This window comes from Schistocerca serialis, chromosome 2 (genome assembly GCF_023864345.2).
Source record: "Schistocerca serialis cubense isolate TAMUIC-IGC-003099 chromosome 2, iqSchSeri2.2, whole genome shotgun sequence".
Classification (NCBI taxonomy): Eukaryota; Metazoa; Arthropoda; class Insecta; order Orthoptera; family Acrididae; genus Schistocerca; species Schistocerca serialis.
Genome location: NC_064639.1, coordinates 891,877,644 through 891,899,252, shown reverse-complemented (window position 1 = coordinate 891,899,252; position 21,609 = coordinate 891,877,644). Strand labels below are relative to the sequence as shown.

Here is a 21,609-nt window from a genome sequence, read left to right as displayed (position 1 = left end):
TGTTAGAAATATGGACAGTGTGGTTCACAACGAACTACCACCATCAATTAGGGAAAACAGAAATGTATTTAAGAACAAAGTAAAAAGTATCTTACTTAAGCATTTTTCTTATTTAGCTGATGAATATCTACAATTGAATTTCTCCTAAGAGTTCTGGTGCTCTTAGTCTACAATGTGGCTGTACCATAGTATGTATAAGATTACTTTAATAATATATAATTGATTTGAATGTGCTGTTGTGTTTTATTTTTAATTTTTAGAATTATTCATGTACAGTCGACTAAGTTTCTTAACTGTGATCCAGTCTGATGAGCTGTCTGTGCTCAGTTATTAGTGTAATTCACAATTAAGCTAATCTGTTCAGCAGTGTTGTATAATTTATGCATTAAAATTTGTGTCACATATCAAGAATTGAAGTTTTGTTCTAAAAATTTTAAGTTTGTCCAATATGCTTGTATATCTTGTACATGTAGAATTTGAAACAATGGAAAATCCAGGATGTAACGTAACAATATTCTGAGAAGGAAATTTGCTACTCACCATATAATGGAAATGCTGAGTCACAGATAGGCACAACAAAAAGATTTCCACACATAAAGCTTTCGGCCAATGGCCTTTGTCAACAACAGACACACCTACATTCACACACACACACTCACGCAAATGCAACTTACACACACAACTGCCGTCTCAGGCAACTGAAACCACATTGTGAGCAGCAACACCAGTGCATGATGGAAGGGATGACTGGGTCTGGGACAGAGGAGGGGAGAGGTGGGGAGGGGGGAGGGAGTAGTGGAAAAGAAATAAAAATAAATAAATAGAAAAATAAAATAAATTAAAAAGACTGGGTGTGGTGGTGGAATGGCGGTTGTGTAGTGCTGGAATGGGAGCAGGGAAGGGGCTGGATGGGTGAAGACAGTGACTAACAAAGAAGTTTGAGGCCAGTAGGGTTACGGGAACATAGGATGTATTGCAGGGAAAGTTCCACCAGCACAATTCTGAAAAGCTGGTGTTGATGGGAAGTATACATATGGTACAGGTTGTGAGGTAGTAATTGAAATTAATGATATCATGTTTGGCAGCATGTTCAGCAACAGGGTAGTCCATTGGCCAAATGCTTTAAGTGTGAAAATCTTTTTGTTGTGGCTATCTGGGAGTCAGTATCTCCTCTATGTGGTGAGTAGCAACTTTCGTTCTCGGAATATTGTTACATGTAGAATATGATGGACTAAATTAATTAATTAATTAGTTAACATTCTCATGACCACTGCTGCCAATGATCATGTACAGTGGCTACATTCCTGCCAAGTCTTTCTGAAATACTGCAGTAGGAACATCCAGCTAATTGTAGTGATTTTACACAACCTTGTTCAGATTCAGTGAGGTGTTGACAAATGGCATCTTTGTTGTCTTAAGGGCATTCTTGACTAACATCAACTCACCATGTTCAATCTCAAACGTATCTAATGCTCATGACCATTATAGCGTGTATTTTAAGCAAACCTGATTTTCATCCCCACAGTTGCCCTACTAGCGTTGTACATGACTGGCATGAAATCTGAATAGAAATTATTTTTTAGACCTAGAAACATCCTAAAATCTTTCATTATGCCACACAACTCCTTCTTGGTGTTGCAATTTATTTATTCCCCCCTCCTCCACGCCACCGGCACTGTATTTCCACATCCTCAGAACATTGTCGGAGTTTACTTTCTACCCTTTGTGAATGTAAACACAATTAAAAACCTGGTAGAAGATGTAGTGAATCAACATGATACTTGCAGGAATCACTCAGCATAATAACCCCACTGCATTTTGATGCTGCAAGTTGTAGTTAGACATGTGGGCCTGGATCCAGCTATAGACATCAATACTGCATCTGACATCACTTGTAATGGCCTGTCAGCTGCTAGATGTCTCAACAAGAAAACATCACTAACCAAACATACATTTTATTAGTGAATACACTACAACAATCATAATGACACTCTGTGGTGGCAATGCTCTCCAAGATGTCAAGTCTGTTGAAGACAATGGATGTGGAGGCAATGAGGTAAGCAGGTAGCCTGTGGTACCAGGAAGCTTGCTGTGTCACTCACCTATGGAAATGGTGATGCCAGCAATTCAGCAAGAATGTGACATTAGTTAAGTGTGGTGAGCTGAGCCACCACACAGGGTGCACCAACTGGCACCAGATTCCATTGTGGACCCCGCAAGGAAGACAGCTCTCAGCAGTAGTGCTCGACCTTGCAAGTAGAGGTAGACAGAGACGGTATACCGGCACAAGAGAAGGTGGTTGGATGGCTGCACTGCCCCAGTTTTGAACAGCAGTCCTCCAAGGTAGGAGGCTGGCAGTGACTGGAAGTATACCACGACGTTGTCTACTGGCTGGAAGGTGCTAAGTTCACAACATCAGACTCTGGTGAGTCAGCAGAAGGTTGTGGAGCTATGTTTCTTGATGGCAGCTTGTAAATTCATATCAACTCATATTCTGACGTGAACCTCTCCTTGAAGCTAGCAGCTCCCAGACTTCATGCATTTATTTAAAAGTCAGGGGTGTCTATATGGGGTTGATGTGCACTAATTTTTCCAAGGCACCGATTCCCATCACATAGCTCCAACACAGCCTATGGCTCGGGCATGGAATTGTCAGGACACCACACTACAGTGGTTCTGTCTTTATTTTCCTAGATTTTGTGTGGATTTTAACACTGCTCCTCACAAGTGATTTCTATCCAAATTGTGTGCACATGAAGTATTGTCTCAGCTGTGGAACTGGATTCATGACTTCTTGTCAGAAAGGTTGCAGTTCATAGTAACTGATGCAAAGTCATCAAGTAAAGCAAAGTGATATCTGGCATTCTCCAAATAAGTGTTATAGGAACTCTGCTGTTCCTGTTCTACAAAAACGATTTAGGAGGCAATCTGAGCAACCTTCTTAGACTGTTTGGAGATAATACTGTCGTATACCAACTAGTAAAATCATCAAAAGATCCAAACCCCAATTGCAAAATGAATTCGTCAAAATATCTGTAGGGTCCAAAAAGTGCCAATTGCCTCTAAATAATGAAGCGAGTGAGGTCATCCACCTGACTACCTAAAAGGGATCCTTTAAATTTATGACACACAATAAAACACACGAATCTAAAGGCTGTCAATTAAATTGAATATCTAGGGATTCAAATCACAAAAACCTTAAACTCAAATGATCAAGCAGAGAATGTTGTGTGGTAGGTGAACCAATCTGTGTTTTATTGGCAGAACACTTAGAAAATGCAAGAAATTTATTAAAGAGACTGCCTACATTATGCTTGTCTGTCCTCTTTTGGTGTATTGCTGTGTGGTATGGGACAAGGGAAAGAGCATAATGGGTCTGATACATAAGTTGGGGTGGCAATCACTAACACTGGCATTTTCCATTGAAGTGAGATCTCTTCACCAGATTTCAATCACCAACTTTCTCCTCCAAATGTGTAAATATTTTATTGGTGCTCACCTACAGAGAGGCAAATGATTATCACAATAAAATAAAGAAATCACCGTTAGCACGGAAGATTTAAGTGTTCATTTGTCCATTGTGCTATTCAAGTGTGGAACAGTAGACAAGTAATCTGAAGGTGGTTTAATGAAGCATCTGCAAATCACTCAACTGTGAATTACAGAGTAGTGATGTAGATGTAAACTCCTGCCTTACACAAACCTAGATCATGCTTTACACGTCCTATAAAGACATTAATCTTAGATGGTGGTCAAAAAACACACTTCACATTATGTTTCTACAGAATGTGACCAATTCTGTAGGAGATGCTAACTGCTTAAGGCAGAAAGGTCATAGATTAAGTTGCCACTTCATTATTTTCATCATTCACTTGATTCCTGAGTTATTGACTGAGCAGCACAACTATAACCTGTCTACCAAAAGTTGATTTCAAGGTGTGCTAATTCAGCTGACAAACTACCAGGGTCTGAGATGGTATGGGTCTTATTAACCAAGGTATGCAGACACCTTCATGCTGACCTGGATGGTTTAAGTTTCAGCCTCAAGAAACACATCAGTGGGAGTTGGGATCCTATTAACAGCATGTTCCAGTGTGTCAAAAATTGGTCACATTTGGTTGTGTGGGTGGCATTACTTGTTTAGGTGTGTGAGTTGTCTATTTGCATATGTCCAGTGTGGTTCTTGTTCGACATAGCCCCACCTACCGAGGTCTTATATTTCCTTATCCAGTGGTCTGACGTTGCATTTGTACCTTGAAAATGACAGAGTGTTCACTGGTCAAAATATTGATGGTTGTCAAAGACGTAATCAGGTTGAATTCTCTTAAATTGTTTGAAGGTTTCATACACCAAAAATAATAAAGTTTCATGTGTAAAATGCTTTTAAAAATGGTTTCACATTAATTTCCTGTAGGGTTGTACAGGAGATTGTGACCAATTCGAGCAAAATGGAAATGGAAAATAGTTGGCTTCTTACCACCATAGCAAAAAGACTTAGACTATTCCCATAAACAAATTTGAAAATAAGTAACATTGTTAGTTTGAGTGGATAGTAGGCATTAGTTACAGCAAGAGAGGTAAAGGAAGTGGTGGTGGCTAAGAATATCCAGAAAAAGGCAACAGGATAATCTATTGAAAAAAAAAATCAAAATTTCAATTACTATTTGATCAAAGTTTTCTTCCCTATTTCAATCAGGATACAACTGTATAATTTTTATTCTTACGTCATTTATGTTTGTTGACTATTTTCTTCTATGGCAATCCACAAAAATGGGTAAAGTAATAACAATATACATGCTGTGCAAGACTTAAGGATGAAAGTAATTTTTGAATGATGTGTCACTGCAAATAAGTAGCTCGATGAAACTTGGATCATACAAGGAAAGAACTGCTATAGTATAGTATAGAAAGTAACTGAAAGAAATATGCAATGAGATGAAGAGAAATGACACTTTTATTCAAAGACAACAATTACATTGAAGTCACTACAAGAGACAGGACACAGCTCTCAACAGGGTGTGTGATCACCACAGATGGAAATGCATTTTCGGCAATATGCTCCCATGATGGCTGCAAGATTGGTAGGAAGTTGCTGTTTTAGGATGTTCCAGTCCTTCACCAGTGTGGTAGACAGCTGCTGGATGGTTGTTGGCGCATGTGGACTTGCTGCACATCTCCCAACTGCTTCCCACACATGCGTGATGGGATTTAAGTTAGGGGAATATGCAGAGGAGTCAATTTGCCAAACATCCTCTCATTTAAAGAGCTCCTCCACCTGCACTGTTCAATATGGTGGTGAAATATAACCCATAAAAATTAGGTCATTGCTGAATGAACCCATGAAAAGGCAAAAATTGGGAAGGAGTAAAGTGTCAAAACAATGTTGACCAGTAAGAGTACCATTTTCAAAGACGTGGAGGCCAGTATACCGATGCAACATCGTGACTCACCACAACAAACCACCTGGACCACCAGAATGATCATGTTCGACATTTTTCTTGGGTGCATTACATCGTACCTCTTGCAATATGAGGGAATATCCAGCATTGTCAAACATGATCGTTTTGGTGGTTCAGGTGTTAAGGTGTGGGGAGGTGTAAGCTGCATGGGCGTACTGACCTCCAAATCTTCGTACATGATACTCACTGGTCAATGTTATTGTGACACAATACTCCTTCCCCATTTGTTTCTTTTCAGGCTTGCATCTGGTTATGATTTTATTTTTATGGATGAAAATGTGCAACCACATTGAGCATCACAGGTAGAGGAATTCTTGGAATGGGAGGATACTTGGCAAATGTAATGGCCTGTCCATTCTCCCCAACTTAAATCCCACCAAGCACATGTGGTATGCATTGGGGAGACATATTGTAGCTCATCCATATGCACCAACAACCATCACCAAGTAGTTGTCGACTATGCTGGTGGAGGAATGGAACACCCTACTACAAAAACCCTTACCATCCCTGTGGACAGTATGGCAGAATGTCACAGAGCAAGCATTGCTGTCCATGGTGATCACACACCCTATTAAAAACCATGTCTGAACCTTTTACAATGTCAAAGGGACCACCATAAATCACAGTGACTTCAGTATGATTATTGTCTTTGTATAAAAGTGTCATTTCTGTTTGTCTTTTTCCATATTTCTTTCAGTTACCTTTAGCAGTTTGTTCTACATATGGTATGAAGTTTCGTTGCGCTATATTACTTGGCAGTGACACATCATGCAAAAGTTACTTCTGTCCTTAGGTTTTGCACATCAGTGTATTAACAGCATTAGTTACTGTTCAAAATAAAGATAGCCAAATTTGCAGGTCACAGCAATTTTTCAGAGTGATCTTTTGTCAAATGTTTTGTAGTGGTCTGTAATGAAATGTTTTATAGTTCTCTTTTTTGTAGTGCTTTGTAGTGAAGTACATGTACAGTTTACTTACTGTACAGATGAGTATGAAGAAAGAATGAAAAGTACAACAAATAGACAGCAGAAGACAGAAATACACAAAAATTAAAAATATGATCATGAAACAAATGATCTGTCTATAAAACCTGCTAAAAATTTATACAGGAGTGAAGAAATAGTTGGCATGTAAGTTAAAGCTTATAACTCTTGGAATAGCCAAATTATTTAAATTCATGACAAAGAATTTTTGTAAGAATGTTACTCACCTCGGATTTCTTTGCCAAACTTTTTGCATTCCTGATCCATGTTTTCTACATCAATTTTCTTCCATGGTGTAGTCTTCCAGTCATCTATGTATGATCTCACAATGTATATATAGTCCCATAAAGTCTGTTTGAATGAATAATATTTTAATTAGCTCTAAATATCTAATCAACAATTATGATACAAAGATCAAACTTAATAGAATTTGCAGGTAAGTACAGTTAACAACACTAAACTTGGCTAGCAGAAACCACAGAATATAGTAGGCCTACTGAAATCACTTCAATGCAACATATCAACAATGAAGGAAAAGTTAGAATACTACTTACCGTAAAGAAGACATGTTAAGTTGCAGACAGGCACAATTAAAAGACACTCACATATAGTTTTCGCCCACAGCCTTCGTCACTGAAAGACACACACACACACACACACACACACACACACACACACACACACACCTCACTCACACGCAGGAAGGGAAGGGACAGTAGTGTATGGGTGGTGACAGAGACGAGGTCACATATGGTAACATATTGTCCTCCCACCCTCTACCCGACAGTTTCCACCCCCTCTGTTCTATCATCTCCTCCCCATTCTCATCTCTCACCCTGTTTATTTGCAGCCCTCTGCCAATACACCCACCAGTCTTTCCCCACTCCTCTCCTTTTTTGCTCCTTTTTCCTGCACCTCCTTGCCTCACAATCTCCTGACACTGCGCCTGTTGGCACTCTAGTCCCTGCACACTTCACCAGACAATGTATGTTCCCTCTTCCCTCCCATACACTACTATCCCTTCCCTTCCCCTTCTCCTTCCCCACCCTCTCCAGATTGCTGCTTGCATGTCACGTGATCACGTGATGCTGCATTCTGGGCTGAAACTTTGGAGTTGGTGGTCATGTGTGCATGATGTGTGCTTCCTTGAGTGTGTGTGTGTGTGTGTGTGTGTGTGTGTGTGTGAGAGAGAGAGAGAGAGAGAGAGAGAGAGAGAGAGAATGGTGTGTGTGTGTGTGTGTGTGTGTGTGTGTGTGTGTGTGTGTGTGTGTGTGTGTTTTACTGATGATGGCTGTGGCTGAAAACTATATGTGGGTGTCTTTTAATTATGCCTGTCTGCAACTTGATGTGTCTTCTTTACAGTAAGTAGCAATCTGCCTCTTCCTACGTTGTTAATACAAATGTAGTGTTTTTTTTTCCTCCCAATTGTACAAACCACCTTCAGCAACTTGACCAAGGCATTGTAAAAGACCTGAAACAAGAATACAGGAAGATGCTTGTATAGAAGACACTGGTCTGTCTTCATGCTATGTTGAGAAAAGTTACAAAGAAAGTACAATCTCAAAGCGTTTCAAGAAGGCTGGCTTTCATCAAATACTTACAAAAGACATCATGGCAGAAAATGAAGAAATTGCAGGTGAGCAAATAATGAGGCAAGAAGAAAACACTGATTACCTTAGCTTCGATGCTGAATGTGATTAAGTTGCTGCCATCTGTTAGTCAATGAAAACTGATGAACTCTTGTAGAAACAGATGACAGAGAAAGATGAAGAAAGTGAAAATGAGGATGAACCAGAACCTTTGCTGGTTCCTATAATTTCTGAAGTTGTTGAAATAATGGACACAATATATTAACAACAAGGATTATTTGATAATTTTAGAAAAAAGGAAGAATTTTCCAATTTCCTGCCTGATGTTTGCAGGTTATAGAACTTTGCAGCAGAATATAAATCTCCCTACTGAGTCCCAGATATAAATGCATAGTCTATAAGGAAATTGGTTTTACTTTAATACTAGTTTTGTGATTTAATCTGCTGCCACATGCAGGTGGCTTTTTAAAGGCAGTGACCATGTTGGTCATTGGTTGTATGAACTCACACAGGCAAGACCTGTGCAGATATGTGGCATGTCAGTCACCATTGAAAGTTCCTCAAAAGTTTTCACATGCAACAGGTTAAGGACTTTTAAAATTTCTGTAAGATTTCATGGACTTGGAAGAATGGTTTTCTACTGTATATTTTTTCAGAATTCACAGAATTCAGCTTTGAAATGCAATGTGATGTTCAGAATTTACTGAATTCTTGAATGAGTTCACAGATCCCTCTGTCACTGCATGCACAGCATTTAAGCAAATGTAAAATAAACATTTTTACTAACCAAACAGTATCCACACTGTGTTAAAGACATTTATATTTTGCCAGCCATATCTTTCCTGCAATCAAATCAATTATCAGGAAGTTAGTGGGTCTGGTGACTGGTATGGGGTCTCCCTCTACTCACCAATGTAGCCAACTAACTTTAAAATGAGCCACACACTTCATTAATCCATTTTAACATCCAATGCTCATTGTGTGCAGAGAGTGATAGTCACATATTAATTTCACCAAGTGGAAATTTTGTCTGAGTCTTTGTGCACTTCCTTACTATTGCCCACTGCTGATATTTTTCTGTAGACAACAGAGTCATCAGTGGACAACAAACTGCCACAGATGAATTTCTTGCTTACGAGACTGTCGTGTAACTAGCGATTAGTGTCCTATCCCCAGGTAAACTAAGAGAAAGAAAATCCACAGAGAAAATCTCAGTTGAGCCATATTTCCAACATTATCCAAAAATGTGTTGGTATGTGACAAAGTTTTCACAGAGAAGACACGTCAAGTTGCTGACAGGCACGATTAAATACACACACACACAACACCCCCGCATAAGCAAGCACATCTGATGCACACATGATGACCAATTCCAGCATCTTGGGCCAGAATGCCAGTCCGGGATCCTGAAGTTGGTAGTCATATGTGTGTGTGAGGTGTGCTTGCTTGTGTGTGTGTGTGTGTGTGTGTGTGTGTGTTTGTGTGTGTGTGTGTGTGTGTGTCTTTAGTGACAAAGGCTGTGGCCAAAAGCTACATGTGAGTGTCTTTTAATCATGCCTGTCTGCAACTTGATGCATGTTCTTTACAGTAAGTAGCGATCTATCTGTCCCTACATTGTTGATATTTCTACCTGGAGTTTACATTGTTTGATTAGATTTTCAAAGATGTTATTGTACTAGATTAGATTAGATTTACTTTCATTCCAACTGATCCGTACTGAGGAGGTCATCCAGGATGTGGAACATGTCAGAAAAACAATAATACATGACAAATATTTACAACTAAAACAAATAAGCTAATGTACCCTCCACAGGTGCCAAGTGGAATTACGTGTTGCTCAAGATACAATGGGCAATAAAAAGAACATGTACTATAACGGCATTGTCATTCCCAAGCAAATTTTCTACTTGTAGAAATTTACTATGCAATCTGAAATACTTACAGGATATTATCATAATACTGTACAAGATATACAGCAAACTTTAAAATATATTACACAATGATAAAGCAATGTACTGGATTTAACTTATCTAATAAAATATGAATGTTTCTGAGTAGTAATCAGTGATACTTTTTATATCATAATGTGTTACGATTAACATAAAAACCACACACACACCTTTAACATTTTTATTTCTTTGCAACATGTCCTAAGTTGCTTGTATTCAGGGACTGTCACTTCAAATAATGATGCCTGTTCCTGGAGCACTGTCATTTGCTCTTCCATTTCTGTAATTATGGTATGTGTAACATCCATTAAAGTGTATGCATCATCACAGCCATACCTAAAATCATTTACAATGTAAATTAGTATCTCTGTGTAAAATATATCTTACTCCATTTAGCAGTTTAACATGACAATGGTGAGTTAGTTAAGTGTTTCACAGATTAAATTCACAATATATCATGATATGGAATATGTCAACAGAACAAACATAGCACACTTACATACAACTTTCATCAAAATATACAAAAAAAAAAAAAAAAAATTAAAAATTAAAAAAAAATTATACCATGACATGCTGGTCATTTACAGATCGATTTCTTTTTTTTTTTTTTTAATGATTAATTATCTCTCTTCAAGAACTTCTTTAAGGTATAGGAGGAGTCGTTACAGAGAAACATCTTCGATCTATATTTGAAAACACGTCTGCCATCTGTCAGACATTTTACTCCCATACGTAGATTGTCAAAGACTTTTATAGCTGCATATTTGATCCCTTTCTGTACCCAAGTTAAGTGCATTAAAGGGTAATGCAGAGCATTTTTCTTCTAATGTTGTAATTCTGGAGGTCTCTGTTACTCTCAAATTTAGATGGAATACTGACAACAAATTTCATACCTGAATAAACATACTGTGAGGCTGTGGTTAACATTCCCTGCAGCTTAAAGAGATACCTGCGAGACATACATACGTGAACCGCATACATGATTCTAATTACCTCTATTTTCTTTTGTGCAATGAATACATCTTGCCAACATGAGGAGTTATTGCAGAATATTATCAGGAGAAAGAAAACTGGCGTTCTATGGATTGGAGCATGGAATGTCAGATCCCTTAATCGGGCAGGTAGGTTAGAAAATTTAAAAAGGGAAATGGTTAAGTTAAAGTTAGATATAGTGGGAATTAGTGAAGTTTGGTGGCAGGAGGAACAAGACTTTTGGTCAGGTGATTACAGGGTTATAAATACAAAATCAAATAGGGGTAATGCAAGAGTAGGTTTAATAATGAATAAAAAAAATAGGAGTGCGGGTTAGCTACTACAAACAGCATAGTGAACGCATTATTGTGGCCAAGATAGACACAAAGCCCATGCCTACTACAGTAGTACAAGTTTATATGCCAACTAGCTCTGCAGATGATGAAGAAATAGATGAAATGTATGACGAGATAAAAGAAATTATTCAGGTAGTGAAGGGAGACGAAAATTTAATAGTCATGGGTGACTGGAATTCGTCAGTAGGAAAAGGGAGAGAAGGAAACATAGTAGGTGAATATGGATTGGGGGGAAGAAATGAAAGAGGAAGCCGCCTTGTAGAATTTTGCACAGAGCATAACTTAATCATAGCTAACACTTGGTTCAAGAATCATAAAAGAAGGTTGTATACCTGGAAGAATCCTGGCGATACTAAAAGGTATCAGATAGATTATATAATGGTAAGACAGAGATTTAGGAACCAGGTTTTAAGCTGTAAGACATTTCCAGGGGCAGATGTGGAATCTGACCACAATCTATTGGTTATGAACTGCAGATTGAAACTGAAGAAACTGCAAAAAGGTGGGAGATGGGACCTGGATAAACTGAAAGAACCAGAGGTTGTAGAGAGTTTCAGGGACAGCATAAGGGAACAATTGACAGGAATGGGGGAAAGAAATACAGTAGAAGAAGAAAGGGTAGCTTTGAGGGATGAAGTAGTAAATTCAGCAGAGGATCAAATAGGTAAAAAGACGAGGGCTAGTAGAAATCCTTGGGTAACAGAAGAAATATTGAATTTAATTGATGAAAGGAGACAATATAAAAATGCAGTAAATGAAGCAGGCAAAAAGGAATACAAACGTCTCAAAAATGAGATCGACAGGAAGTGCAAAATGGCTAAGCAGGGATGGCTGGAGGACAAACGTAAGGATGTAGAGGCTTGTCTCACTAGGGGTAAGATAGATACTGCCTACAGGAAAATTAAAGAGACCTTTGGAGAGAAGAGAACCACTTGTATGAATATCAAGAGCTCAGATAGCAACCCAGTTCTAAGCAAAGAAGGGAAGGCAGAAAGGTGGAAGGAGTATATAGAGGGTTTATACAAGGGCGATGTACTTGAGGACAATATTATGGAAATGGAAGAGGATGTAGATGAAGACGAAATGGGAGATAAGATACTGCGTGAAGAGTTTGACAGAGCACTGAAAGACCTGAGTCGAAACAAGGCCCCGGGAGTAGACAACATTCCATTAGAACTACTGATGGCCTTGGGAGAGCCAGTCATGACAAAACTCTACCATCTGGTGAGCAAGATGTATGAGACAGGCGAAATACCCTCAGACTTCATGAAGAATATAATAATTCCAATCCCAAAGAAAGCAGGTGTTGACACAGGTGTTGACAGATGTGAAAATTACCGAACTATCAGTTTAATAAGTCACAGCTGCAAAATACTAACGCGAATTCTTTACAGACGAATGGAAAAACTGGTAGAAGCGGACCTCGGGGAAGATCAGTTTGGATTCCGTAGAAATATTGGAACACGTGAGGCAATACTAACCTTACGACTTATCTTAGAAGAAAGATTAAGAAAAGGCAAACCTACGTTTCTGGCATTTTTGACAATGTTAACTGGAATACTCTCTTTCAAATTCTGAAGGTGGCAGGTATAAAATACAGGGAGCAAAAGGCTATTTACAATTTGTACAGAAATCAGATGGCAGTTATAAGAGTCGAGGGGCATGAAAGGGAAGCAGTGGTTGGGAAAGGAGTGAGACAGGGTTGTAGCCTCTCCCCGATGTTATTCAATCTGTATATTGAGCAAGCAGTAAAGGAAACAAAAGAAAAATTCGGAGTAGGTATTAAAATTCATGGAGAAGAAGTAAAAACTTTGAGGTTCGCCGATGACATTGTAATTCTGTCAGAGACAGCAAAGGACTTGGAAGAGCAGTTCAACGGAATGGACAGTGTCTTGAAAGGAGGATATAAGATGAACATCAACAAAAGCAAAACGAGGATAATGGAATGTAGTCAAATTAAATCGGGTGATGCTGAGGGAATTAGATTAGGAAATGAGACACTTAAAGTAGTAAAAGAGTTTTGCTATTTAGGGAGTAAAATAACTGATGATGGTCGAAGAAGAGAGGATATAAAATGTAGACTGGCAATGGCAAGGAAATCGTTTCTGAAGAAGAGAAATTTGTTAACATCGAGTATAGATTTAAGTGTCAGGAAGTCGTTTCTGAAAGTATTTGTATGGAGTGTATCCATGTATGGAAGTGAAACATGGACGATAACTGGTTTGGACAAGAAGAGAATAGAAGCTTTCGAAATGTGGTGCTACAGAAGAATGCTGATGATAAGGTGGGTAGATCACGTAACTAATGAGGAGGTATTGAATAGGATTGGGGAGAAGAGAAGTTTGTGGCACAACTTGACTAGAAGAAGGGGTCGGTTGGTAGGGCATGTTTTGAGGCATCAAGGGATCACAAATTTAGCATTGGAGAGCAGCATGGAGGGTAAAAATCGTAGAGGGAGACCAAGAGATGAATACACTAAGCAGATTCAGAAGGATGTAGGTTGCAGTAGGTACTGGGAGATGAAGAAGCTTGCACAGGATAGAGTAGCATGGAGAGCTGCATCAAACCAGTCTCAGGACTGAAGACCACAACAACAACAACATTATCTCATAAGACATCAATGATTGAAAATCTGCATAATACATTAACTTACTGACTTCTATGTTGCCCAAAGATGTAATTCTTCTTATGGCCAAAGTACCTGCACCTAAACATTTTAGCAGGTCTATTACATTGTCCCAATTTACTAGGTGTACAACTATGCTTCTGTCGTTTGCCAATAGGTGGCGACAACGGTAAGTAGCGGTTGAAAGAAACACATCACAGAAGTCAGGCGGTTAGCTTGGACCTTGGTCAACACAACCTCATTCAAACATTAGTTGATTTGTGAATGCATCATAAAGTTGTTCTTGATTGAAAATGTCAGTTTACGAGCCTAATTATCATCATTTGCAGGAGGTGTTACTGTTTAGTTTCAATGTGAAGAAAACAGTGGCTGAGTGTCATTGAATTCTCTCAAGTACCTATGATAAGGACACTGTTACTGAAAGACTGTGTCGTGAGTGGTTTCAGCGCTTCAAGAACGGTAATTTTAATGTTGTAAACCAGCATAGTGGTGGAAGAGAGAATGTTTTTGAAGATGCAGAGTTGGAGACATTGCTGAATGAAGACTCACGTCAAACTCAGGAATAATTGGCACAATTAGTGGGAGTGACACAGCAAGCTATTTCAAAACGTCTCAAGACTATGGGCATGATTCAGAAAGAAGGAACCTGGCCCCATGTGAGCTGAAACAAAGAGATGTTCAACGGTGTTTGTGTGTTTGTGAACAGCTGATTCAGAGGCAAAAATGAAAGGGATTTCTGCATCGCACTGTGACCAGGGAAGAAAAATGGGTTCATTACGACAACCCTAAATGCTAAAAATCATGGGGATATCTCGGCCACGCTTCCACATCAACAGCAAAACCGAATATTCATGGCTCCAAGATCATGCTCTACATTTGGTGGGACCAGCTCAGCGTCGTGTACTATGAGGTGTTAAAACCAAGTGAAACAATCACAGGTGCTCATTATTGAATGCAATTAATGTATCTGAGAAGAGCATTAAAAGATAAATGGCTGCAATACAGCAAGAGGCACGATAAAGTGATTTTGCAGCACGACAACGCTCGAACCCACGTTGCAAAAGAGGTCAAAATGGAAGAGCAGTTCAACGGAATGGACAGTGTCTTGAAAGGAGGATATAAGATGAACATCAACAAAAGCAAAACGAGGATAATGGAATGTAGTCAAATTAAATCGGGTGATGCTGAGGGAATTAGATTAGGAAATGAGACACTTAAAGTAGTAAAAGAGTTTTGCTATTTAGGGAGTAAAATAACTGATGATGGTCGAAGAAGAGAGGATATAAAATGTAGACTGGCAATGGCAAGGAAATCGTTTCTGAAGAAGAGAAATTTGTTAACATCGAGTATAGATTTAAGTGTCAGGAAGTCGTTTCTGAAAGTATTTGTATGGAGTGTATCCATGTATGGAAGTGAAACATGGACGATAACTGGTTTGGACAAGAAGAGAATAGAAGCTTTCGAAATGTGGTGCTACAGAAGAATGCTGATGATAAGGTGGGTAGATCACGTAACTAATGAGGAGGTATTGAATAGGATTGGGGAGAAGAGAAGTTTGTGGCACAACTTGACTAGAAGAAGGGGTCGGTTGGTAGGGCATGTTTTGAGGCATCAAGGGATCACAAATTTAGCATTGGAGAGCAGCATGGAGGGTAAAAATCGTAGAGGGAGACCAAGAGATGAATACACTAAGCAGATTCAGAAGGATGTAGGTTGCAGTAGGTACTGGGAGATGAAGAAGCTTGCACAGGATAGAGTAGCATGGAGAGCTGCATCAAACCAGTCTCAGGACTGAAGACCACAACAACAACAACATTATCTCATAAGACATCAATGATTGAAAATCTGCATAATACATTAACTTACTGACTTCTATGTTGCCCAAAGATGTAATTCTTCTTATGGCCAAAGTACCTGCACCTAAACATTTTAGCAGGTCTATTACATTGTCCCAATTTACTAGGTGTACAACTATGCTTCTGTCGTTTGCCAATAGGTGGCGACAACGGTAAGTAGCGGTTGAAAGAAACACATCACAGAAGTCAGGCGGTTAGCTTGGACCTTGGTCAACACAACCTCATTCAAACATTAGTTGATTTGTGAATGCATCATAAAGTTGTTCTTGATTGAAAATGTCAGTTTACGAGCCTAATTATCATCATTTGCAGGAGGTGTTACTGTTTAGTTTCAATGTGAAGAAAACAGTGGCTGAGTGTCATTGAATTCTCTCAAGTACCTATGATAAGGACACTGTTACTGAAAGACTGTGTCGTGAGTGGTTTCAGCGCTTCAAGAACGGTAATTTTAATGTTGTAAACCAGCATAGTGGTGGAAGAGAGAATGTTTTTGAAGATGCAGAGTTGGAGACATTGCTGAATGAAGACTCACGTCAAACTCAGGAATAATTGGCACAATTAGTGGGAGTGACACAGCAAGCTATTTCAAAACGTCTCAAGACTATGGGCATGATTCAGAAAGAAGGAACCTGGCCCCATGTGAGCTGAAACAAAGAGATGTTCAACGGTGTTTGTGTGTTTGTGAACAGCTGATTCAGAGGCAAAAATGAAAGGGATTTCTGCATCGCACTGTGACCAGGGAAGAAAAATGGGTTCATTACGACAACCCTAAATGCTAAAAATCATGGGGATATCTCGGCCACGCTTCCACATCAACAGCAAAACCGAATATTCATGGCTCCAAGATCATGCTCTACATTTGGTGGGACCAGCTCAGCGTCGTGTACTATGAGGTGTTAAAACCAAGTGAAACAATCACAGGTGCTCATTATTGAATGCAATTAATGTATCTGAGAAGAGCATTAAAAGATAAATGGCTGCAATACAGCAAGAGGCACGATAAAGTGATTTTGCAGCACGACAACGCTCGAACCCACGTTGCAAAAGAGGTCAAAATGGAAGAGCAGTTCAACGGAATGGACAGTGTCTTGAAAGGAGGATATAAGATGAACATCAACAAAAGCAAAACGAGGATAATGGAATGTAGTCAAATTAAATCGGGTGATGCTGAGGGAATTAGATTAGGAAATGAGACACTTAAAGTAGTAAAAGAGTTTTGCTATTTAGGGAGTAAAATAACTGATGATGGTCGAAGAAGAGAGGATATAAAATGTAGACTGGCAATGGCAAGGAAATCGTTTCTGAAGAAGAGAAATTTGTTAACATCGAGTATAGATTTAAGTGTCAGGAAGTCGTTTCTGAAAGTATTTGTATGGAGTGTATCCATGTATGGAAGTGAAACATGGACGATAACTGGTTTGGACAAGAAGAGAATAGAAGCTTTCGAAATGTGGTGCTACAGAAGAATGCTGATGATAAGGTGGGTAGATCACGTAACTAATGAGGAGGTATTGAATAGGATTGGGGAGAAGAGAAGTTTGTGGCACAACTTGACTAGAAGAAGGGGTCGGTTGGTAGGGCATGTTTTGAGGCATCAAGGGATCACAAATTTAGCATTGGAGAGCAGCATGGAGGGTAAAAATCGTAGAGGGAGACCAAGAGATGAATACACTAAGCAGATTCAGAAGGATGTAGGTTGCAGTAGGTACTGGGAGATGAAGAAGCTTGCACAGGATAGAGTAGCATGGAGAGCTGCATCAAACCAGTCTCAGGACTGAAGACCACAACAACAACAACATTATCTCATAAGACATCAATGATTGAAAATCTGCATAATACATTAACTTACTGACTTCTATGTTGCCCAAAGATGTAATTCTTCTTATGGCCAAAGTACCTGCACCTAAACATTTTAGCAGGTCTATTACATTGTCCCAATTTACTAGGTGTACAACTATGCTTCTGTCGTTTGCCAATAGGTGGCGACAACGGTAAGTAGCGGTTGAAAGAAACACATCACAGAAGTCAGGCGGTTAGCTTGGACCTTGGTCAACACAACCTCATTCAAACATTAGTTGATTTGTGAATGCATCATAAAGTTGTTCTTGATTGAAAATGTCAGTTTACGAGCCTAATTATCATCATTTGCAGGAGGTGTTACTGTTTAGTTTCAATGTGAAGAAAACAGTGGCTGAGTGTCATTGAATTCTCTCAAGTACCTATGATAAGGACACTGTTACTGAAAGACTGTGTCGTGAGTGGTTTCAGCGCTTCAAGAACGGTAATTTTAATGTTGTAAACCAGCATAGTGGTGGAAGAGAGAATGTTTTTGAAGATGCAGAGTTGGAGACATTGCTGAATGAAGACTCACGTCAAACTCAGGAATAATTGGCACAATTAGTGGGAGTGACACAGCAAGCTATTTCAAAACGTCTCAAGACTATGGGCATGATTCAGAAAGAAGGAACCTGGCCCCATGTGAGCTGAAACAAAGAGATGTTCAACGGTGTTTGTGTGTTTGTGAACAGCTGATTCAGAGGCAAAAATGAAAGGGATTTCTGCATCGCACTGTGACCAGGGAAGAAAAATGGGTTCATTACGACAACCCTAAATGCTAAAAATCATGGGGATATCTCGGCCACGCTTCCACATCAACAGCAAAACCGAATATTCATGGCTCCAAGATCATGCTCTACATTTGGTGGGACCAGCTCAGCGTCGTGTACTATGAGGTGTTAAAACCAAGTGAAACAATCACAGGTGCTCATTATTGAATGCAATTAATGTATCTGAGAAGAGCATTAAAAGATAAATGGCTGCAATACAGCAAGAGGCACGATAAAGTGATTTTGCAGCACGACAACGCTCGAACCCACGTTGCAAAAGAGGTCAAAATGTACTTGGAAACATTAAAATGGGAAGTCCTACCCCACACGTTGTATTCTCCAGACATTGCTCCCTTTGAATATCAATGGCACATAGCCTGGCTGACTAACACTTCCAAACTAATGAAGAAGTCACAAATTGGATCGATTTGTGGATCGCTTCAAAAGATGAACAATTTTTTCGACGTGGGATTTGTACACTGCCCGAAAGATGGGAGAAAGTAGTGGCCAGTGATGGAAAATACTTTGAATGATATATGTGTAACCAATTTGTTTTGTTAAAGCCTCAAATATTGTGAGAAAAAACGGTGGAAGCAAAATTGTACACCTTGTAAGTTTTCATCAATATGCACAGCTATGAACTTACTATTTTCTACCATTTTATTACTTCTTGCTGCTATACTATGTTAAAGGAGGTGGAATATTTCTGACAGTACAAAACTGAATGCACTACTTTTCCTTTTTTTTTCAGATTAAAGCTAGTCCATTTCTGCATCTACATCTATACTTTTCGAACCACTGTGAAGTGCATCAGATGGTACATTCCAATGTACAAGTTACTAGGACTTTTTCGATTCCTTCCACGTATGGATTGTGGGAAAAATGACTATTTAAATGCCTCTGTTTCTGCTGAAATTATTCTAATATTATCCCCACAATCACTGTGGGAGCAACATGTAGAGGGTTTTAGTTTATACCCAGTGTGATCATTTAAAGCCAGTTCTCGAAACATCATTAGCACACCTTCTTGGATAGTTTTGCAACATTTTCAATAGTCTGTCAGTTCAATTCTTTCAATATCTCTGTGAAACCCTCTCACTGATCAAACAAACATGTGACCATTCATGCTGCCCTTCCCTGTACATGTATATGTTCAAGATCCCCTCTTAGTCCTATTTGTTAGAGTCCACTCACTTGATCGATACTGTAGGATTTATAAGCAGTCACATTTGTAGACTGATCGTATTTTCCTAGTATTTTACCAATAAACCAAAGTCTGCTACCTGATTTACCCATGACTGAGCCTATGTGATCATTCCACTTCATGTCACTATTAAGTGTTACATACAAGCATTTGTACGTTTACAGATTCCAACTGTGACTCACTAATATTATATTCACAGTGTACTATGTAGTTTTTTGTTTTTGTTTTGCGAAGTGCACAATTTTACGTTTCTGAACATTTAAAGCAAGCTGCCAATCATTGCACCACGTTGAAATCTTGTCAAGGTCTGACTCAATATTTGTGGAGCTTTTTTCAGACTGTTATTTCATTGTAGATATTTGCATCATCTGCAAAAAGTCTAAGGTAACTACTAATATTGTCCACAAGGTCATTAAAACACAACACGGGACCCAACACGCTTCCCTGTAGTACATCCGAAGTTACTTCTACATCTGTTGATGACTCTTCCTCCAAGAAAACATGCTTCATCTTCCCTACCAATAAATCTTCATTCCAGTCACTTATTTCTTTTGATACTCCATATGATCATACTTTTGACAATAAGCATAGGTGTCATACTGAGTCAAATGCTTTTTATGCATCTACCTGACTGCCTTGATCCATGGATTTTAGAATGTAATGTGATAAAAGTGTGAGATGGATTATGCATGATCAATGTTTTTGGAATTGATGCTGGTTCGTTTGGAGGAGATCATTCTATTTACGATGCCTCATTACGTTTGGGTTCAGAGTATGTACTAAGATCCTACAACAAATCAATGTCAAGGATACTAAGTAGTTGTTTTGTGGATCACTTATACCATTCATCTTGTAAATGGGTGTGACCTGGGCACAGTTTTTTGTTTGAGGGATCTGTAATAGATTATAGTTAGAACAGGGGCTAACTCAACCACAGATTCAATACAGAAACTGACAGGGATTCCATCGGGCCCTGGAGATTTGTTCAATTTTAACAATTTTGGCTGTTTCTCAACAACACCGACACTAACACATATTTCACTCATCTTCTCAGTGATAAGACAATTAAACTGCGGCAATGCTCCAGGGTTTCCTTTGTATGGGAACATTTGAAAACAGAGTACAGTATATCAGCTTTTCCTTTGCTATGCTCAAGTTCAGTTCCTGTCTCATATGTGAATTACTGAACACCAACTTTGGTGCCATAAACAGTCTTTACATATAATCAGAATTTCTCTGGGTTTTGTGAAAGATAATTTGAGAATACTCTCCTTCAGAATCACTGAAAGCTTCACACATAGCTCTCTTGACAGCCAATCACATTTCATTCAACACTCTCTTATATATTGCCTTATGGTTTGTTTCAAGCATATTATGTAACAGTCTCTCTTTCTTTAGAAATTTCATTACAGTGACTTTATACCACAGAGTGTCTCTCCATTATGAACTTTTCTGCTGTGTATGTATCTATCCAGTGCATGGTGAATTATTCTTTTAAACCTGAGCCATAGTTCCTTTACATGCTCCTGCCCTGTGCTGAAAATTTCAAGTTCCTCATTTAGATATGACATTACTGTTTTTTAAACAATAGAAAATCCAGGATGGAATATAACAGTATTATGAAAAGGATAATTGCTACTCACCATATAGCAGAGATGCTGAGTCGCCGATAGGCACAACAAGAAGACTGTCACAAAATGAAGTTTTGGACAACAAGGCCTTTGTCAAAAATTGACGACACACACACACACACACACACACACACACACACACATAAAAGCAACTCTCACACATTTGACCACAGTCTCTGGCAGCTGAAGCCAGACTACAAGCAGCAGTATAAGATGGGGGAGGCAACTGGGTGGTGGGAGGGAGGAGACTGCAGCAGGGAGGATAAGGAATAGTGCAGGATAGGGATGGGCGATGGTTAAGTGCTGCTACTGAGATTGTGCAGGCTTGAGGTGGAGTGGGTAGGGCAGCTAGGTACAGTCGGGAAGTTAGATCGAGGG

At 39.1% G+C, this 21,609-nt stretch overlaps 1 protein-coding gene across 1 annotated transcript in view; it reads right to left on the bottom strand.

The window, feature by feature from the left end:
* The window catches only part of LOC126458230 (dynein beta chain, ciliary-like), a 477,648-nt gene that overhangs the window by 340,462 nt on the left and 115,577 nt on the right, over positions 1-21,609 (bottom strand). The window contains exons 8-9 of the mRNA XM_050095128.1: positions 10,151-10,316; positions 6,670-6,793 (exon numbers count right to left, since the gene is read on the bottom strand). Coding sequence (XP_049951085.1) covers positions 6,670-6,793; positions 10,151-10,316 — 290 coding nt within the window. The remainder of the gene's footprint in view (positions 1-6,669; positions 6,794-10,150; positions 10,317-21,609) is intronic.